We start from the raw sequence: 18,791 nt of genomic DNA, 5'->3' as shown, positions 1-18,791 counted from the left end.
CTGTGGCTCTACAATTACTCAGTGCAACATAATTCTATTAGCTTAATTAAATAAACCATACTTTAATAATAGAACCTATGTTATGGTTTTGCAAAGGCAATTATATATTTCCATGATGCATTAACACAACATCTATTACGCCTGTAAAGGTTTGCAAGCATTAGGGAACACTTAATATTATGGTGCGTTGTCATCCACAAATGCATAGAAAGGAACTAAAGTAATAAACACAAATGTAAACTAATTCTGGATGATGTGAAGAAGTTTGATCCATACATCAGAAATAGTTGTTCTTAACGTTTTGAAGGTATTGTTTCATTGTCAGTTAAAAAATGTAAATTATATGGATTTTCGAGTAAAAAAAAAGAGTTTTGCCACTAGATGGCACGTATGGAACAAAGTTGTGATTCTGTTGTTTTATGGTGAACCTATATGGGAGGAAGAAAGCGCCACTGACACAAAGAAAAATAAATAGTCCATCAGACAGTTTCTTGATAAAGTGATCATTTACTCCAACGCGTGTGTTTGTTCATATCGCTGTGATGAAATCAGACACAGGCATTTGTCCTTACTATTCTGAAGTTGGGTGCTAATTTTAATTTACAAAACGTTTGTGATATCACAAAATACAACATGATAAAGTGCTAAAGGCAAATATGAAAAATACACATACAATAGTTAAAAACCAATAGTTTCACATTGCAGTAATAAACATTTACTCGTTTGTTTCAGGAACAGTGTCATACTCAATGTGCTTTCCTACTGGTTTAAATACAACTTTTCTCTTACTAATAAAGATAACTTAAGGTAATAATTATAATAATTTCTAAACTTTTGTTTTGTTTCACTTTACATTTACAAGTATCTTACAAAACAGGAATAAAATCAGTGGAAGTTTTGCCTGTAACTCTGAACTCACAGTGTCGATGAACCACACTCCCTTTGTGATGTGTTTCTATGAAATAATCACATTTTCTGCAGCCCTGTGCAAATGTAAACACACATGCAATGTCACACAAACATTTAAATGTATCATGTTCATAGGGATCCACATTAATACTGTACTGGTAACAGTAAAGTCCTATTTACAGTGGTTGAGACAGCTGCCAGTACTTGCAAATATTCCTCTTTTTCTTGAAAGAGAGAAGGGAAGATTGTGTCAAAGTCTGTCCTCTCCCCCCTTTCTTCTTCTTCTCCCTCTTCTCCGTGCCATTTATTTTCATCCGTTTTTCTTTTACACATCCTCCTGTCACAACCCAGTTTTTCTCTTCATTAATCCATTTGTCGATTAATGCATGTTGAGTCTAGGTCGCCTTCTTTGACTCCCACTCCTGGAAACCATGACACAGCACAAAGTCAGAAAGATTCTCCAAAGTATTTCAAAGGATAATCTTTGATGAAGTATCTTCTGAAAACTTTTTCTTCATGGGTGTCTAAGACAGACAGACAGACAGACAGACAGACAGACAGACAGACAGACAGACAGACAGACAGACAGACAGACAGACAGACAGACAGACAGACACACAGACACACACACACACACACACACACACACACACACACACACACACACACACACACACACACACACACACACACACACACACACACACACACACACTACCTTTGCTTTCTGCATGACGTTCCCCCTGGCTGAGGCGTAAACCGTCGGAGGACGTTTACGGAGCTCAGTTGCTGCGTTGACCGGCACACTCTCATTGTAAACCTTTTCAACCTTTCTGCCCTGTGCCTGTTCACACAAACACATATCAGATGTCATTCATTTTAAAGAATAGATTAAGATTTTGGTTTTGTAACGATGAAACAAAGAACATAAAGAACATTCATTATTTGGCTTTTGAGGTGCTACTAGTCAAACCCCAAAATGTCCAACCTTTCTATACTTTGAGTCATTTAAAGCAACTGATCAGACACATTTCTAAAACATAACAGCATGTTAAGAATATGGCATACACACTATAAGAGGGTAAATCAAAAAGTATTAAGGAGGGGGATTGAGTTTCTCTTCAAAGTTTACAGTTTTCTAAACGAATGACACCGGAGAGCATCTCTGCTGTAAGAGCCGACCTTTGGGGTGATCTTTGGGGTCGTGGGCGGACTCATCGATCCTCTGGCCAAAGACTTCGTCAGGTTTTCTTTCACCTCCGTCAGTTTGAGCTCCAGCTCCACCCTCTCCTCCTCTCTCTGTTTACACAGCGCCTCAAGCTTGGCTAACCGCTGTTCTACAGCATGACCTGCCCCCGCACACACGCACACGCACACACACACACACACACACACACACGTTAGTACTGTTTCCAAGCTGACATTTGAACAGTACCGCATGAGTGATTTGTCTCTGACCTGTAACACTCTTCATCTCCTCCTTCATCTCCTTCTTCTCCCTGCGGAGGGAAACCAGCTCATGTCTGAGCTCTTCCTTTTGCTTCTCCAGCTCTTCTTTCTGAGTCAGGTAGCGCCTGGCGTCCTCCTCTGCACGCGTCTTCCCATACCGTGCATAGTGGTTTACATCTAACAGAACACATGGCAGAATATTATTAAACAGAGCAATGCTGGTGCTGAATCCCATTGACAAAACATGGAATTGAGCTGGTTAATCCACACACCATAATCATGATCAGGAGAAGCGAATGTAATCTTTTCAAGTTTTCTATGATATTAAACAGGAGACTCACTGGAAGCGTGCCTCTTGACGGCGGCCTGTTGTTCAGTTTTATCAGAGTCCCTACTGGAGAATGAGGCATGACGTCTCACGTTTACACTCTTGCTATCGACATCTTCCTGCTGTAGGACAAACACAAATACAAATACAATGTATGAAAATTATATTTCCAGAACTGCACAGCAAAAGCCATAAATGAAGGTTTATATGTCATTTAATCATGTTTTATTTGAAACATCCACAGGAACTGAGGGGCAGATAAAGCTTCTCTATGTTTAATGATATTGCTTTTAAACATTAGTTCTTTTTTGCTCACCGCAACGCTCTCATAGACATCATCATATGTTCTGGAGTCTGTGGAAGCACTGCTGGAGGACGTAGCAGTGGTAGTGGCCCACCTGAGAGGAAAACACAGATACACACAGACAGTGTTATTTCAGCACTAAGCCCATGATAAGTGTTAGAAAACTGCAGATAAATAGGTGCGTTAACAACCCAAACGTATGCTGTTGGAAGTGACTCACAAAAAGGAGTTCCTAGCAGCGTGCCGGATGTCTGTGAGTGTGTCCACGTCGATGTAGTCATAGTGCAGCTCCTCGGGGAGAGTGGTGCTGCCGGTCTCTGCAAACAACACACCCAGCCAGCGGCCGAGATCCTCTGAGCAGCTGGCCTGATGGACACACACACACACACACACACACACACACACACACACACACACACACACACACACACACACACAAAGATACTTAGTTTCCAGAAGAACGTATGTGTGTCTCCCTCTGCACATGTTAACTTTCTGCCACATATAATGATATGGAAAGAAAACCTATCCATCTAGAGTGTAATACCTCCAAAGACGCTAGTTCGATGCCCGCCTGCAGGATGCAGAAGGAGAAGGGATGTTTGGGGCCGAGGCTTCCTGTCAGCACCTCTGCACCTTTGAGCGGCACCACGATGACCGCAGGCCGCTGGTCCCCGGGGTCCTTCTGCAGGTACAAGTTTCCTCCTCGCACAACACACCAAAGCTCCTTCCAAGAGCCGCTCAGACACACACTGAGGAAGCCTGCGGAGAGGGAGGAGGGATGTGACATTGACAAAAAGACGGGACACATGTTTAGTGGCTTCACGTTTTGTTAGTTGTCTGTTTGTCTTATAAACAATTTTTGGTTTTTGTTATTTGGATTGAAACTTGGCCCACTCCTGAGGGAGGGTGAATGTTTCTCAGTAAGTATAAATAAAGGTCATATAAATGTATTTGAGTTCTTCAACAGGAAACAGTAAGGAAATATCAAATAATTGTTTTGTTTTTCAAACTACAGAGGCCTTTCTTGGATTTGTTATCATCTGAATCAATTTGATTTGAACCAAACTGACGTAAAACTAAACACACTTAGGCAAAATAATACAATTCACAAACTAGCCAAAAATGTAATCAACCAAATCATCAGTTTGTGTCCTCACCACAGCGTGGGTTGTCATGGTGAACAATAAATGAGGGAGGATCCCCTGGTAAAGGAGGTTTCTTTTTGGAGAAAGTGATGATCCGATTGATTTTCTTCCCTGCTGCTCGGCTCATGGACCCCGTCAGGTCTGAGAATGGGCCGCGCTTCCCCCTGTCTGAAAATCAAACACACCCTGGTCAGATTGTGCTGGAGCTGACAATGTGGACGAGGCAAGAAGCACTTAATACAGTATATCAGAACAAGAAATACATTTATTATCCTGGAAGAAATTGGGTTTCCTGGTTGAGAAAAATATTGATAAAAACATACAAATATACAGCATCATGGAGGGGTACCTTATATTTTTGCCTCCTCTGTCTAGTATCTGTCTGTATTAACGCCACATAGCAGTGCCAATAAAACTCTCTAATACAAAAAATCTGCATTATCCAAATCAAAACACTACAATGGAATGAACTAAGGGACTTTCTTGTGAAAACTCAAGCAAGTCTTCACTCATTGTAGTATTCAACAATAACACATTGTATTCAGAGAAGTCTTTTTATGTATTCTGTTTGTGGGTTCATACTGTGGGTACCAGGTGCTGCAGCGCTGTGTCCGCCCCTATATCCTGTGATGTCACTGGGAGACAATCGCAGGAAGAGTACAGGAAGGATGTCATATCTGTTCGTGCCTCACTTCCTGTCTCTCCCTCTCTCTCATGTCTCTTTAGGTTCAGAGCCGCTCGGACAGCAAACAGGTTGTAAAAACACTGAAACAACAGGACTGTGTTTGACCCATATACTGACCCGACATCACAGATCCCCTGCTATATGCTTCCTGATGTTGTGAACACAAATAGTGTATGTGCTTTGGATCAGACTCTGTGTGTGTTTGTGTGTGTGCCTTCGTAGAGTGTGGACTTGAGGTCAAGACCGTGAAAGTAAGGACACTTTTGCAAAGCAAGGATTATTTAACCATCACTTCCTCCAAGAACATTAAAGGATCCAGGAATTGTTTACTGTATAGGTTAGAATTTGAGGCAACCAATTCTATTAATAGCGCTTTTCCTACAAGTCTGCCTCAAGACGTCATAGAAAGAACATTAAATATGTATTACTGATGAAGTTATTTTAATCATAAAACACAACTATCATAACCATTTCCTCCAGAGGGAGTTTTTTCTCCCTTCCCCCCTGCCTGAAGTGCCTTGATTATACACTGCCTAGCCAAAAAAAAGGTCACACACTCTAATATTTCGTTGGACCGCCTTTAGCTTTGATTACAACATGTATTCGCTGTGACATCGTTTCCACAAGCTTCTGCAATGTCACAACATTTATTTCTCTCTTGTATTCATTTTTCGCCAAGATCTTGTATGGATGACGGGAGATTCGAACCACTGCGCTAAGTCTTCTCCAGCACATCCCGAAGATTCTCAATCAGGTTCAGGTCTGGACTCTGTGGTTGCCAATCCATGTGTGAAAATTATGTCTCATGCTCCCTGAAACACTCTTTCACAATTTGAGCCCAATGGATCCTCGCATTGTCATCTTGGAACATGCCCGTGCCATCAGGGAAGAAAAAATCCATTGATGGAATAACCTGGTCATTCAGTATATTCAGGTAGTCAGCTGACCTCATTCTTTGGACACATAACGTTGCTGAACCTAGACCAGACCAACTGCATCAACCCCAGATCATAGCACTGCCCCCCACAGGCTTGTACAGTAGGCACTAGGCATGATTGGTGCATCACTTCAACCACCTCTCTTCTTACCCTGATGCACCCATCACTCTGGAACAGGGTAAATCTGGACTTATCAGACCACATGACCTTCGTCCATTGCTCCAGAGTCCAATCTTTATGCTCCCTAGCAAATCGTTTTTTTCCGATTAGCCTCACTGACAAGTGGTTTTCTTACGGCTACACGGCTGTTTGATCCCAATCCCTCGAGTTCCCTTCACATTGTGCGTGTGGAAATGCTCTTACTTTCACTATTAAACATAGCCGTGACTTCTACTGTTGTTTTTCTACGATTTGATTTCACCAAAAGTTTAAGTGATCGCCGATCACGATCATTCAAGATTTCTTTCCGACCACATTCCTTCCTCGAAGATGATGTTTCCCCACTGCCCTTCCAGTTTTGAATAATGCGTTGGACAGTTCTTAACCAGATTTAAGTAATCAGCAATATCCTTAGATGTTTTCTCTGCTTGATGCATGCCAATAATTTCACCCTTCTGAAACAGATTAACATCTTTTCCACGACCACAGGATATGTCTTTCGACATGGCAGTTTAACAAATGAGAAGCTACTCACCGCATCAGCTAGGGTTCAATAACTTGTTTCCAGCTGAAACATAATCACCCATGCAGTAAGTTGCATGTTATCCATTGGGAGGGCTCTTACCAATTTGCTTAGTTAAATCCAGGTGGTGACCTTTTTTTTGGCTGGGCCTTGTAGTTGTTTGTGTATTTCTGCGACATAGTGACTTCACTACCTGACACTTGCGCTTCTATTGGCTAGTGCTCTGACACATTGTAACTGATAGGCTAAGGGGCGGGACATCTCTTAGCAGTTGACCAATCATAATAGAGGGGCCTCGTACATTGTATTTAACTTGTTTCACTAAAGCCACATTTAAAAAAGACTTGATAGATACAAATAATTGCTGGTATATTTTAAAGGTTAACCTACTCAGTGAATCAATGCTGTCCCGTCCTGCTCCATGTGCAACGAGCTGGCTCTCTGCTGTCGGCCCACTGTCTGAGTCTGATGCCTGCCGCTCACACTGCAGCACCTGCAAAGAAAGTAGAAACATTCATTATGATTTCTTGTTAAAGAAGAAGACAGAATTGTTACATATTAACAGATATATATCAACCTTGTTTGAACAAACCCTTCTGTCCTTTAGCCAATCATTTTGTGTCAACAAAAAGGACACGGAATATCATTGAAAAAGGTTGTATTTACATTGGAAAACTTTCCGGCCAACACGGGGTGTAACTGCCATGTCACCATGCATTTAGCTTGTTGGCTCTGTCTCTGTGCTGCCTGCCAAAACTTTGTTGAGGGTTTGAAGCTCTTTGAAAACTGGCCAGCTCAGCAACCGCAATAATGTCACCTCACTTACTATAACTGGGAGGCAAAGGAACAGTTGTGTCATGCGTGGGCTGAAGGGGTGATCTCAGCAACATTGAAATGTAAAAAACTGGAGTATATATTCAAAATGAAACAGTACATGAAGAAAGACATGGTACAGTGAAGTAAAACTCAGACATTGTGAGAGGCAAACCGTTACACAGGCAGATACATCTGGGCAAGATATTTTTGTCTGGTTTATCTTCTGACATACACAGGAAAACAGAAAGGAAATCCTGGAGATAAACAAGCATAAGCAAATGCACACACCTTGTCGATCTCCAACTTCCTTTGTATAATAGGAGAAGTGGATACATCCAGTCCTTCAGTGTTACTGCATTGGCTCCCCACATCTTGCACCACCTTGTTTCAGAAAGAAAATCTTCACATTAAAACCCTTTTGTTCTGCCCTCAGCCATTTCCCCCCGTGTCTTAGCCCTGTGATGTTGTGAGTAAAGTACCTTGAGCCACCTCTGGGCCTGCTCTTTACTCTGAACAGCCAGGACTAGAGCTTCGCCTCCAGGCAACGAGAAGCGCAGCTCGTGTCTCTTTTTCCGGCCTTCCTTCGGGACGTAGATGACGTTGCACAGATTCAACGGGAGCTCTGTGTGGGGGGTGCTCTCTTTGATGCTCTTAAAGCACTGTCAAAGAGACATAGTGAGATAACACAAGTCACCAAAAATGACTTTGATGTTTCCTTTAATGCTATTTGACTTTGATACGGAAATAGACAATGGAATTTTTTTATGTTACGATCCCACTACAAAACAATAGCATTTCTTTCCTTTTTGAGTCTTTCTCACTATGCGTAATATAGCTTTGTATTCCTATTGTTAACACTCTTGGACCATTTTTCAAAAGACACATCTATGGATGCCTTGGGTAGTGCTAATATCTCTCCAGTTTGGTCACCTGCCATTATATTATAAATACTTAATATATAATGTTATGTTTGTGCCTGAAGAAGATAAACGTTGTGGAAGACTAGAACAATGCACACCTGATACATTAGGTCCCTCAGTTGAAAATGTAAATAAACAGCCGTAACAATTCTATTAACCTGCAGTTTATTGTCTCGCACAACGATCAGCTGTTTAGTCCACTGGCCGAAGCGCTTCTTCCGCAGCAGGAAGGCACAGATGCGGCAGTCTCTAACGGGTCCTTCTGTGCTCTCCTCAGCCGTCCATCTCTGTGCTTGTTCCCGCCCTTTGGCATCTTCTTCGTCTTCTTCGTACGACTCGTAGGAGCTGCTCAGAGCATCGGAGTCATTGTCTGAACAACAAAACATAACATAAAAGATTCATTTATAAAACCATTTCTTGTTATGTTTAATGAACAAGATTATCAAAACATGCCTACATTTTCATTTGTGAATTGGAATTGAAGCTTGACTAGAAAAAACGTACAGGAGTTTTTGGGCGGCCCGTTGATCTGGGTGATGGGGTAGTTATTGTCTGCATCTTCATAGTACGCATCCTCCACAGAGTTCCTGGAAGCTGCAGGAGAGGAGCAGAAATTGCGAAATGAGATAGGAACTTTTAATAATTCGGTTGGTTATATTTGTGAGCAGATCCGTGTCAGGAGTTTGTTTACTGAACTGTTGATGTTGTTGGTAATGTACTGAGGCGTGGATCCAGGATTTAGAGGGACAGCCTCTTCATAGTAGTCATCAGGAAGGGGTGTGATTGGCACAGGAGGAGGCGTGTCAGTCGGTGTCTAAGGCGAAAGTTAAACCAAAGTGAAAGTTACGGAAACACATAAGCTGGGGTCAAATTGTCAAATGACCTCCTATGTTAATTCCTGATCTATTTTCCTTAAAATTGAAGTAAAATGTAATAAGGTCCAGGAAAGATGTGAAGGAAAGTGTACAAGTACTTAGGGAACAACAACCTTTGTGTTAACAGAGTCTGAGGTTGTATATAGGCTACATGATTATGAAACATAGGTTTGCCGAGTCGCTTTAATTGTTGCTGCCTCAAGGAATGTGAGATGGCATTATCTTGTGTGTGGTATGAATGCTAGTTTCTCTGAGCAGTGGCTCGGTATGAATGTGGTGCGAATGGTTGAATGATGACTAGTAAATGTAGAGCTAAATAATTACAGTCCATGTACCATAAAGGAGTGTTCTGTATGTTAAAGGCGCTAAGAAAGGGAACATTGAAGCATATCGAAAATTTGACCAGCTTTTATCATGACAACTTAATACTTCAAGGTCATTTTTACTCATTTAGGAACCTTGTAAAGCAAAAAAAGAATATCTGACTGCAGCCGTGGACTGACTGATTGATATAATACAATTATATTTCCCAGCTCTACTGTGTATGACTTACAGATTTATCAGGATGAGTGTTCTCCTCTTGTTCTTTATGCTCTTTCTGCTCCACTGGAGAGGCACTGAGCATGTGCAAATCGCAGTCTGTAATCATAAATAAATAAATAAATATAGGATGGAATAGGAAAGAGTCAAAATATGTTTTTTTATATTATACACTTTGTTGATTGTAAATGTTCATGTGTGTAAAGTAACATTTCTTCTCACCAAAACCATCAAACAGAGACTCCACAAAGCTGGTACCGTTGCCATAGAGACAGCTGTTCATGTAGACGTCTGATCCGTTGACTGTGGAAAAAATAAATTAGGGGTAAGAAATAGGATCAAAGTTAGGGTGACGATTGTGGTGGACTCTAGGGTCATGACAGTCAGGATTAGCGCACTATACAGAGACACAGCAAAAAAGGCAACTGAGTGCACAGCGAGGATAAATACTGAGCAGTGTTTACACAGATTAATTCAGACAACAAGGCAGTGCAGGTTGGAGATTGTAAATCTTTTGCTGGATAACTGAAGTCAAAAGATGTGTGTATGTGTGCGAAACACACCGACTTTCTGGAAGTGTTATATAATCAGCGAGATAAATAATAATTGGTTGTAAAAAGCTGAATATAAGTGGGATACGCTAACATGTGTAAACACCTGAAGAGTATCAGTGAGGACTTGTACCAAGCAGGATGTTTTGCTTTTCTCCTTACCCTGACCTCCTCTCGTTAGCCTCTCTTTATCCTCTTACCTAAATCCTTTTATCCTCTCGGACATCCTACTGTACGTCTCCTAGATAAACAAGGATCTACTGTAAACACCGCAGGAAGACTCAAGGTCCGAGTGCATGTTTCTAAATGCAATACAATTACTGTTCTGTGTCTTATGCAGTGTTGTGCAGTTGCAGTATTGCTGTCTCATTGCAGGAGGGCGGTCCCAAAGCAAGAGATGAGTAAGAAGAAATGCTCTGTCTCCATCTCAATAAACCCTGTTGAAGCGAGTGTCCTTGAACAAAGTGCTAAGCTGAGAAATGCTTCGGCTGTAGAGTCACTCAGAGTTAATGTGAGGCAGGGTAAGAGAGAAACCATGTTAAATCAAATTCCATACCCTACATAAATATCCTGTATCTTACTTAACACCCTGTAAGACTTTCAAACAGTGTTGTTGTTCTTATAAATGACATAATGTAGCTTTGAAGTGCCAAACCTACAGCAGCTTGAAATGAAGTTCTGCTCCTCACTTACTGATGTAAGAAGATTCGATTCAAGCTCAGGGGAACAGCTATAAAAAAAGATTTATGATCAAAGTAATTTCATGCTTTGTGTTCAGTGAAATTGACTATATAAACACATATGTAGAGCGTTGTTGTTTGTGATGCTAGCTGTAATAATAACATCAGCAGAACTGCTTCAACGTCACATCAAAATAAATATTTAAGCTAATGAATAAAGTGGATGAAACAGTCGGATTAAGACTATATTAAGGACGGCTTTAGCAATGTTTGAGTGTGATAGGATCACATCACAAGGAATCTGATACTGGAATAATACATATGATGATAGACAGATAAAGAGTGAAGAAAATCCTCTTCATACTCAACAATACCTGTGTTTAAGCCTACACACTGTATCCAGTAATAAGAGGGACAAACTATATCTTTGACATATCTTTAACGTTTCCCCAAACACACTCCTAATAGCCTCATAAACAGTATCAGCAATGTTCTCTTTAGATAAACAAAAAGAGTTTTCAAGTACTTTGATTGTTTTGAACACGCCTGACTATAGTGTATTTCAAATGGCTTGAAATGTGTTTATTTTTAAATAAAAATGTGTTGCATTTTAGTTCAGAAGTTGAAATCCTTAAACCAACTATGCTACGGAATTAATTAAGGAATCAGAGAGGTAACGTAAACCTTTTCCCCCTCTATCAAAGTCTTAATTTTGTACCTGATCGCGGCATGGAGTCCAGGATGTTGCGTACGGAAGCCATCTTCTCGGCGGTGGCAGGACTGACCGTTTCTTGGTCCAGCATCTTCAGCAGAGAGCCCAGCTCATTCACAAGTCGCTCCATCACTACTGAAAATCACAAAAGAACAACATTATGACATTAGCAGAAGGAAAATTCAATATTCTTTGGAGTCGAGCACCACCATATTAAGCCCACACTCTTAACATGGCTGAAATTCTTAAGCAATGACAACAAGTGCGTCAAATGTCACTTTAACACACACATGCAAGGCCACACAGACAAGTGTGAGCTGGTGGTGCTGGAGGGGCCTCAGCTCACCGCCTGTCGCAACAGCTGAGGATACATTTGACATCCTAAAACATCGCCCTATTCATTTAGTCTTCCTCAGTCTTTTCCTGCACTAGTGAGTCTGCTCCCTTTTCCCTGCACCACCAGATTTAATCCGACAGTTTGGACGTTTCCAACTGTTCTTTGACAAATAATCGATTTATGTTCAAGGCTGACATCCTGTGTGTCAGTGTGTGTGTGTCTGTGTGTCTGTGTGTCTGTGTGTCTGTGTGTCTGTGTGTCTGTGTGTCTGTGAGATTTAACCTTGACATTGTTCCAAAAGACCTGGTACACTGTTAGTTACACATCCTGCCTTCTAATAGAGGAGAGCCAGAGAGAAAAAGGGGTGAGGAGGAGGGGTCAGAAAGCTTCCTTCCCTTAAGGAAACGGAGCCAAAGTAAAGAGGAAAATCTGTAGTTCAACTAGAGATTAAAAAAAAAGGGGGAACCGCAGCACTGAGGCTACAACGCAGATGTGTGACACTAAGGACATGCACACAGCTCCGGTCCTTCAGCACAGTAATGAACTGACCTTTAACTTAATATTGGACATGGGCCATTATCATATGATAACGTATTTTAACGGCCATTGAACAGATGGAGTGGATCATTCTGACTTTTAGAGCTGCTACCCCTAGAATTATTTCATTTCACTTTGGGTTTCAGTGGAAAATATTGCAGTCCCACCATGGCCCACATGCTTTTAAGTGGCTCCTTCCACGCTGCCAAGGAAAATATTTTAGGGAAACATTAAATATTTGGCATTTTTGGCATTAAGATTGTAAAAATATACAATGCTGATTCACCCCGAAAACAAACAAGGCTAACAGGGCTTTCAGGGACACTTCAGCAGGGACGCTGCAACCTCAACATGGGCCGTACCATTGAAAAGTGTTTTCCATATGTCCAATAAAAAAAGTAACGTACATCCTTTAAAAATCTTTTCAACTTTTATTCTTCTGACATTCTGAATAAACTCTGAATGTGCTATGAAGTGATGTATAGGATACTTTTTTAAGTGCTTCACTACCTCAGTGGTGACGATTAAGATGTTTAAATATACGGAAAAATGTGCAATCCAAACGGAAAGAAAAGTGTTAAATTGTTAAAGTTAAAAATAAGATCAAAACTCTCTTTCTCTTACCGCAGTGAGGACAGAGAGAGTGAGACAAAAGACCGCACAGCCTCTTCCGCCGCACCCCCCCCCCCCCAGTCTGACAATACTCTATTGTCTCCACAGGGGCCAAAATTAGACGACCACAATGCTCCACCAGACCAGAGCAAACAATGCAGTCAGAAACTCCAACAAAAAAACAAAACAGGAACACAAACAGTCCAAGAGGGGCGTGGTGCAACACAGCTGCATCGCTTCGATACATGGGCATTCGAGCTTAAAGGATAAATCTCTAGCAGCTGTATATGTGTGTGTAGTATTTCTCAGCCAGCAGCTGTGGTTTCCTGTCTTAGCTGTCAACAGAAGTGTCTTTCCACTCCTTCCTGATCTTGACTCTCTCCTCCATCCTACTGCAAGTCTCCTCTCCTCTAACTCTCCCCCACTTTCCCCTCCCTCCTTTTCCATTTCTCTCCATCCCGCTGTTTCTCATTCTGTCCTCTGCTGTTGTTACATTTCCATCTCTGTTCCCCTTTTGCTTTAAGATTCGTTTTTTTGTCACCACCCTCAGTATGTTTTGTTATCTATTGAATAAGCACTTGAAGAAGTTTCTCTATTGATCTATTGTAACTTCCTTATCTAGGAAATGTTGCAACACAGGCTGGAAAAACACCAGATTCAATGCAATCAATGTCAGAGTAAACAAAGCCAGCAGTGGGCCGATCCCTTTGGACTGTTTTCTGTTTTGTGATGTCTAACTTTACCATCAAGGAAGTGCATTCAGTTCCCTATCTCTCCCTGTCTCCCTCTCCCTCCGGTCCCCACTGGAGGGTTCAGGCTGAGAATCAGCTGTTCTGGAGGCTTGTGGTCGGTCTCACCCACAGAGGAATCTTTGTAACCCCACCATTCCACACACACACGCTCAAACACACACACATATGCAACACAGATATCCTCTTCAAATTTGCTACTGGACCTTCACTTAACTCACAGGGAACACACACACACACACACACACACACACACACACACACACACACACACACACACACACACACACACACACACACACACACACACACACACACACACACACACACACACACACACACACACACACACACACACACACACACACACACACACACACACACACACACACACAATTAACTTGTCTCTTAAACAGATACATAGTAATGGACAGAGCAAACATACAGTCACAAGAGTACCTTGGAGAATGTGTTCGTGTGTCTTTGACCCACATCTCTGAGTGCGTCCTCAGACAGGCCTCCAGAGGAAGGTCAGTCATGAGACCTGAGCCATGCGACTCTCATTGGAACTGATTTAGAATGTTTGGATGCAGCCGAAAAAACAAAACAACTACTATTACTTACTGCTGCTACTGATTATCTCGCCACATAATGCTTACGTGCCGCAGGGTGACAGAGAGAATATATTTTTATCCTCCTAACCTGAGTCTTTGACTCCCTGAGATTACACCGATCCAAGGCTAACCTCCTCCCTGCTGCTCCCATCCCTCCTTTTTTTCCTTTCCCTTCAGGACAAGTAGGAAATATGTGATTGAACTGATATGAAATGTTGTCTTCGTGAATCTTTCTGCCTGAGGCAACATGAACCATGGATTATTCATGGGATAACAGGAACATTGAAGTTATACTTTTGTGACACAAACATACATTGTCATGCCCTTTTTAAGAATTTCACGCCAAAGTGTATAAAGCTGCTGTTTTGCACAACAGCAGGCTCCTTCTTCAGCCTCCCCCACACTCCCAGAGGTTGAGGTCCCTCCAGATCCCACATTCTCTCTTCCACTCCTTTCTTCACCCCCCACAATCCTCCCTTTTCTGATCCTCCCCTTTCAACTTCTTCCCTCGTTTGCCTCCCTCCATCCTTTCTCCAGACACCCATCCTCTTCAGACAGAGGTTAGAGTTCAAGTCTTGGCAACCCCAGCAGCTCCCTCTCAGACAAAAGTCTCCTTCAGACATTCAGCATCCTGTAGTTCATATTTTCAGTCATATGACAGAAGAAGTTGTCAATGCTCGTCCGGGGTGAGCATTCAGTCTAACACTTTAAAAAGTCCCCTCCATACTGACCAGATCTTTTAAAAGAAACAGCTGGGGGAAAAGAGATGTGGACTTTTCTTCTTTTCACATTCTTTCAGTATCTTATCTGTTCCATCAGATAGTTAAGTGTGAGGAGAAACAGAGGAGCAGACATTGTTGCACAGCACAAGTCTAATTTAAAACCCAGACTGTTGTGCTGTGGCTTTACCAGGTATGGAGCCATTCAGCCACTACAGTGACCATGGGGAGGCCACATGCCTTGGTTAAAGCTGGACCACACGAAAGTATTTTTCAAATCTGAACAGATGTTGAAAATGTGAGAGAACCCAAACATAAAGATCTATACTAATTCAATATTTTATTTCTAATTTCCTTTGGGGCACCGCGCATAACAGGATAAATGGTTGTGCATATTGAACATGTTTGATTTTGAAATGGGTGCGGTTGCGATAGACCTCAGCAGATAAGGGTGTAAACAACGCTCTTAAGACACCTCACACAGCAGAGAAATCTGGCAAAAAAGCTCTATAATCATCAAAGGTCCAAAGCTAAATTGAGATATTTTGGTAAACATCTTTTTTTTGCAGGGATTCAGTTTGATGAAGCACAAAGATAAGGAGAGGCAAGGTTGGCTATGTGCAAGAAGATAACAAAATAGGTCAACCAGTAGCTCTAAAACTCCTGAATTAACATGTGGAGGATGCTTAATACTAGGAAACAGGGTGGCTGTTTTCCTCCTGTTTAAAGTTGTTGTGCTGAGCTAAGCTAGAAACACAAGTTTATCCTTTTGACATTAGCATGTGATGTGAAAGTGTTCCTTACACCTCAAAGAAAACACCACCCAACTGAGCAGCTCTACAGAAAAATAATTGGTTTCAAATTTTGGAAAATGCTGTTATCCTTTGTTGCCAAGAGTTGGATTAAAATACACAAACGAAAAGACAGAGAACCCACAAACACACAATTATTCTTTGTTGTTTTTTGTGACAGTGCTTCCCGGGTGTGAGGTTGTGGTGATGATAAAATAACCGTCAGCTGGACGATGATCCAGTGCCCTGTTTGTTTGAGTGTTATCATCTCACTGGCCTATTTTCCATCTACACCAACATGTACAGACCTGCTGCTTCAGATTTCTCAGTCACAGAAAGTTTAGTGCAGTACATTTGCAGTACAGCTCTCTCTGGATTTATAGAGTTAAGAAGTAATTTCCCTGCTCTTTGAAATATGATTTAAAACTAAATCAGGAAAGAGCTCTGGACTCTGCAAGATAGTGGAGGGGGTAAAGGGGGTGAGTGATGATCACTGGGTGAGGAGGAGGAGGAAAGTGGTAAAGGAAATGTAAGGGAACCATGATTGAGGTCAAGGCTTGTGACAGTCATTAGACACAGAGTTTTTTACAACTTCATATAATTTATCTTATTTGCTGCAGCATTTTCAATACTGACTCTGAACACCATTATTCATTTTCTATTTATTTCCAAAGAGAGTAATGTTTTTGTGGAAGACATTTTGACATGTTGCAGTCGGAAAAGCACAGGTGTAAGTTATACTGTATTTAAGATGGTGTCAGGGTCCATTCACACTGTTACTCACTAAGAGACATTGTAATAAAACAACCATTGTTAGTGTTATTAGCAGCACCTGCTCTTATGACTCTGATGTGATGAATAGATGCTGTAATGCTGCACCCATAGATACCATAATCTGCATTGTCATCATCAGCATCACATGATAATCACAATCATATAGCCATATAACAGGCAGATCCCTTTTTAATAAAATAGTTTTGATTGAGTTTTAAGGAATAACTTTCCTTTACCTCGATGTATTCTTCTATTAAAAAGGGAACTTACATTATCTCTGGGATAATTAATACTATGCCTAAATAATTTACCTGTTGGCAAAATGAAGCATGAATAGGTGTTTTATAATGATAATTGTTTTCCTTCAGATACTCATTGTCAGATCAGACCGAGCTCCATCACCTGGTGTGACATGAGGCAGCTTCCTGTTTGCAGCTCTGTTGCCTGGAGGAGTTTAAACAGAGCAGCCATTCAGCAGCTTCAATTCCAGCTGCGCTGCTTCCAGCGGGGCACTTCTCTGTTGGTATCAGATTACATCACACTACCTGGGAGAGGAAACTTCCTCCATCCCGCATCCTCCACACTGCATCCACACACAGCGCACCACCCGGTGTGTAGGTGATATGACATCACTCTCCCCCATGCAGACTGTGGTCATTCCCATACTGTCAATTTATTTCCGGTTTATCTCAAGCATCACTATCAAGTAAAGGTATAATATGAACTTACTTTATTAATAATAATAATAATAATACTAAATATAATAATAATAATAATAATAATAATAATAATAATAATAATAATAATAATAATAAAAGAAACACTAGAGGGAAACTGACTGAAGGAACTTCTTGTTCTATGAAAACTAACATGAAATAAAAAAGGTTGCAACGTAACTGTTTGATTGTAAATGTTCATGTGTTTTGTTTAAGTGACAATATTGTCTGTGTCTTTCCAGGATGACTATCATATAAAAGGTATAAAATTCCTTTTCACTAAAACATGATAATAAATTAAAAAAAACACAGGAAGGCGTATTCAGGTTAATTGATTGATGGTAGCCTACTTTTTCTTTACTTTACTTTTGTATTTGTTATTTGAAAAATTAAAAAAGTTAAAAAGTTAAAAAAAGGTTGCGATGTTGTTTTACTGTAAATGTTTCTAGTAGTGATGTTAAGTGACAAGTAGGAGCCCATGGAAATGGACACTAGGTAGTTAATCCTGTTTATCTCAAGTATCACTATCAAATAAAAGGTATAACCGTCAGTTTCTTGAAGAAGAGGGCGATTTAGGTTAACTGACTTTAGGAACTCCCTTAAGAGTTGTTCTTTGAAAACATTAAACAAAAAGGAACTTGCAACATCGTGTTACTGTTAATGTCTATTAGAGTGATTTTAAATGACAAGGAGAAGCCTATGGAAACTCAGGCTTGGTAGTTAATCCTATTTTTTATTTCTTCGCACGCTTGTGACCATTAATCTCCTCAAAGGTGTGTATGTATGACTTCACATTTATGGAGACTTCTTAAAGTTATTACTGTAGTTCTTTGTCGCCAATAAATACAACCAAGCGATATAAAAAGAGAGAGACTGTTACTCACCACTTTGGCGCTTGGAGTCCATGTCGTTTAATGTTTTAAAGTCGAGGTGTCTATATCCGGTGATAATCCCTGGGTTGATTCATTGAGAAGTTAGGGTCGTAGTATGTGAGGCGTGTTCTCCGTAGACACAGCCGAGCTCTGTCAGCCTCTACCCGGCTCAGTGAGTCACTCCGGCCGCTACAGTTTGCAGTTTCACTCACACTTCACTGACGCCGGGTCATCACCCAGTGCTCCACTTGGTCCTAGTGCCGGTCAGCGCTACTGAAGATCTGAGGGTTTACCGCGCATTTTTAGGCTATGACTCTAAGGAGACTAATACTGAAGTCACTGATGAGGAGGTTCAATTTACACAAAGATGTTCGTCTCTACAGTTGAGGCATTTTATACAAGTTTTTCTTCTTCTTTTAAACTGCCACAATTCAGAACGTGTTAGGCCTATTTTTCACTACACACATTTCCTATCTGACAACTGCAGTTGGTATATTGTTTTATATATAATAATATTTTATTATATTGCATTC

General features: G+C 41.0%; 1 protein-coding gene across 2 annotated transcripts; it reads right to left on the bottom strand.

The window, feature by feature from the left end:
• Positions 1-487: 487 nt before the first annotated feature.
• LOC134871502 (actin filament-associated protein 1-like 1) lies at positions 488-18,472 on the bottom strand. Of its 2 annotated transcripts, none has more exons than XM_063894214.1 (19): positions 18,271-18,472; positions 11,544-11,672; positions 9,817-9,897; positions 9,608-9,693; positions 8,876-8,993; positions 8,684-8,773; positions 8,338-8,549; positions 7,739-7,918; positions 7,548-7,640; positions 6,834-6,936; positions 4,151-4,306; positions 3,538-3,752; positions 3,211-3,356; positions 3,003-3,084; positions 2,700-2,808; positions 2,368-2,535; positions 2,092-2,258; positions 1,628-1,753; positions 488-1,331 (listed from the first exon to the last, which is right to left on the bottom strand). In XM_063894214.1, exons 1-19 carry the CDS (start codon positions 18,290-18,292, stop codon positions 1,305-1,307), a joined length of 2,310 nt encoding a protein of 769 aa, XP_063750284.1. In that variant the 5' UTR covers positions 18,293-18,472; the 3' UTR covers positions 488-1,304. The 2 variants fall into 2 exon arrangements, with proteins under 2 accessions (XP_063750284.1, XP_063750286.1); XM_063894216.1 differs by having other exon boundaries at positions 11,544-11,669; positions 18,271-18,442.
• Between the last annotated feature and the right edge of the window lie 319 nt (positions 18,473-18,791).

The sequence above is a fragment of the Eleginops maclovinus genome, chromosome 11, assembly GCF_036324505.1.
Source record: "Eleginops maclovinus isolate JMC-PN-2008 ecotype Puerto Natales chromosome 11, JC_Emac_rtc_rv5, whole genome shotgun sequence".
NCBI classification, from domain to species: Eukaryota; Metazoa; Chordata; class Actinopteri; order Perciformes; family Eleginopidae; genus Eleginops; species Eleginops maclovinus.
This window is presented reverse-complemented; position numbering and strand designations above follow the sequence as displayed.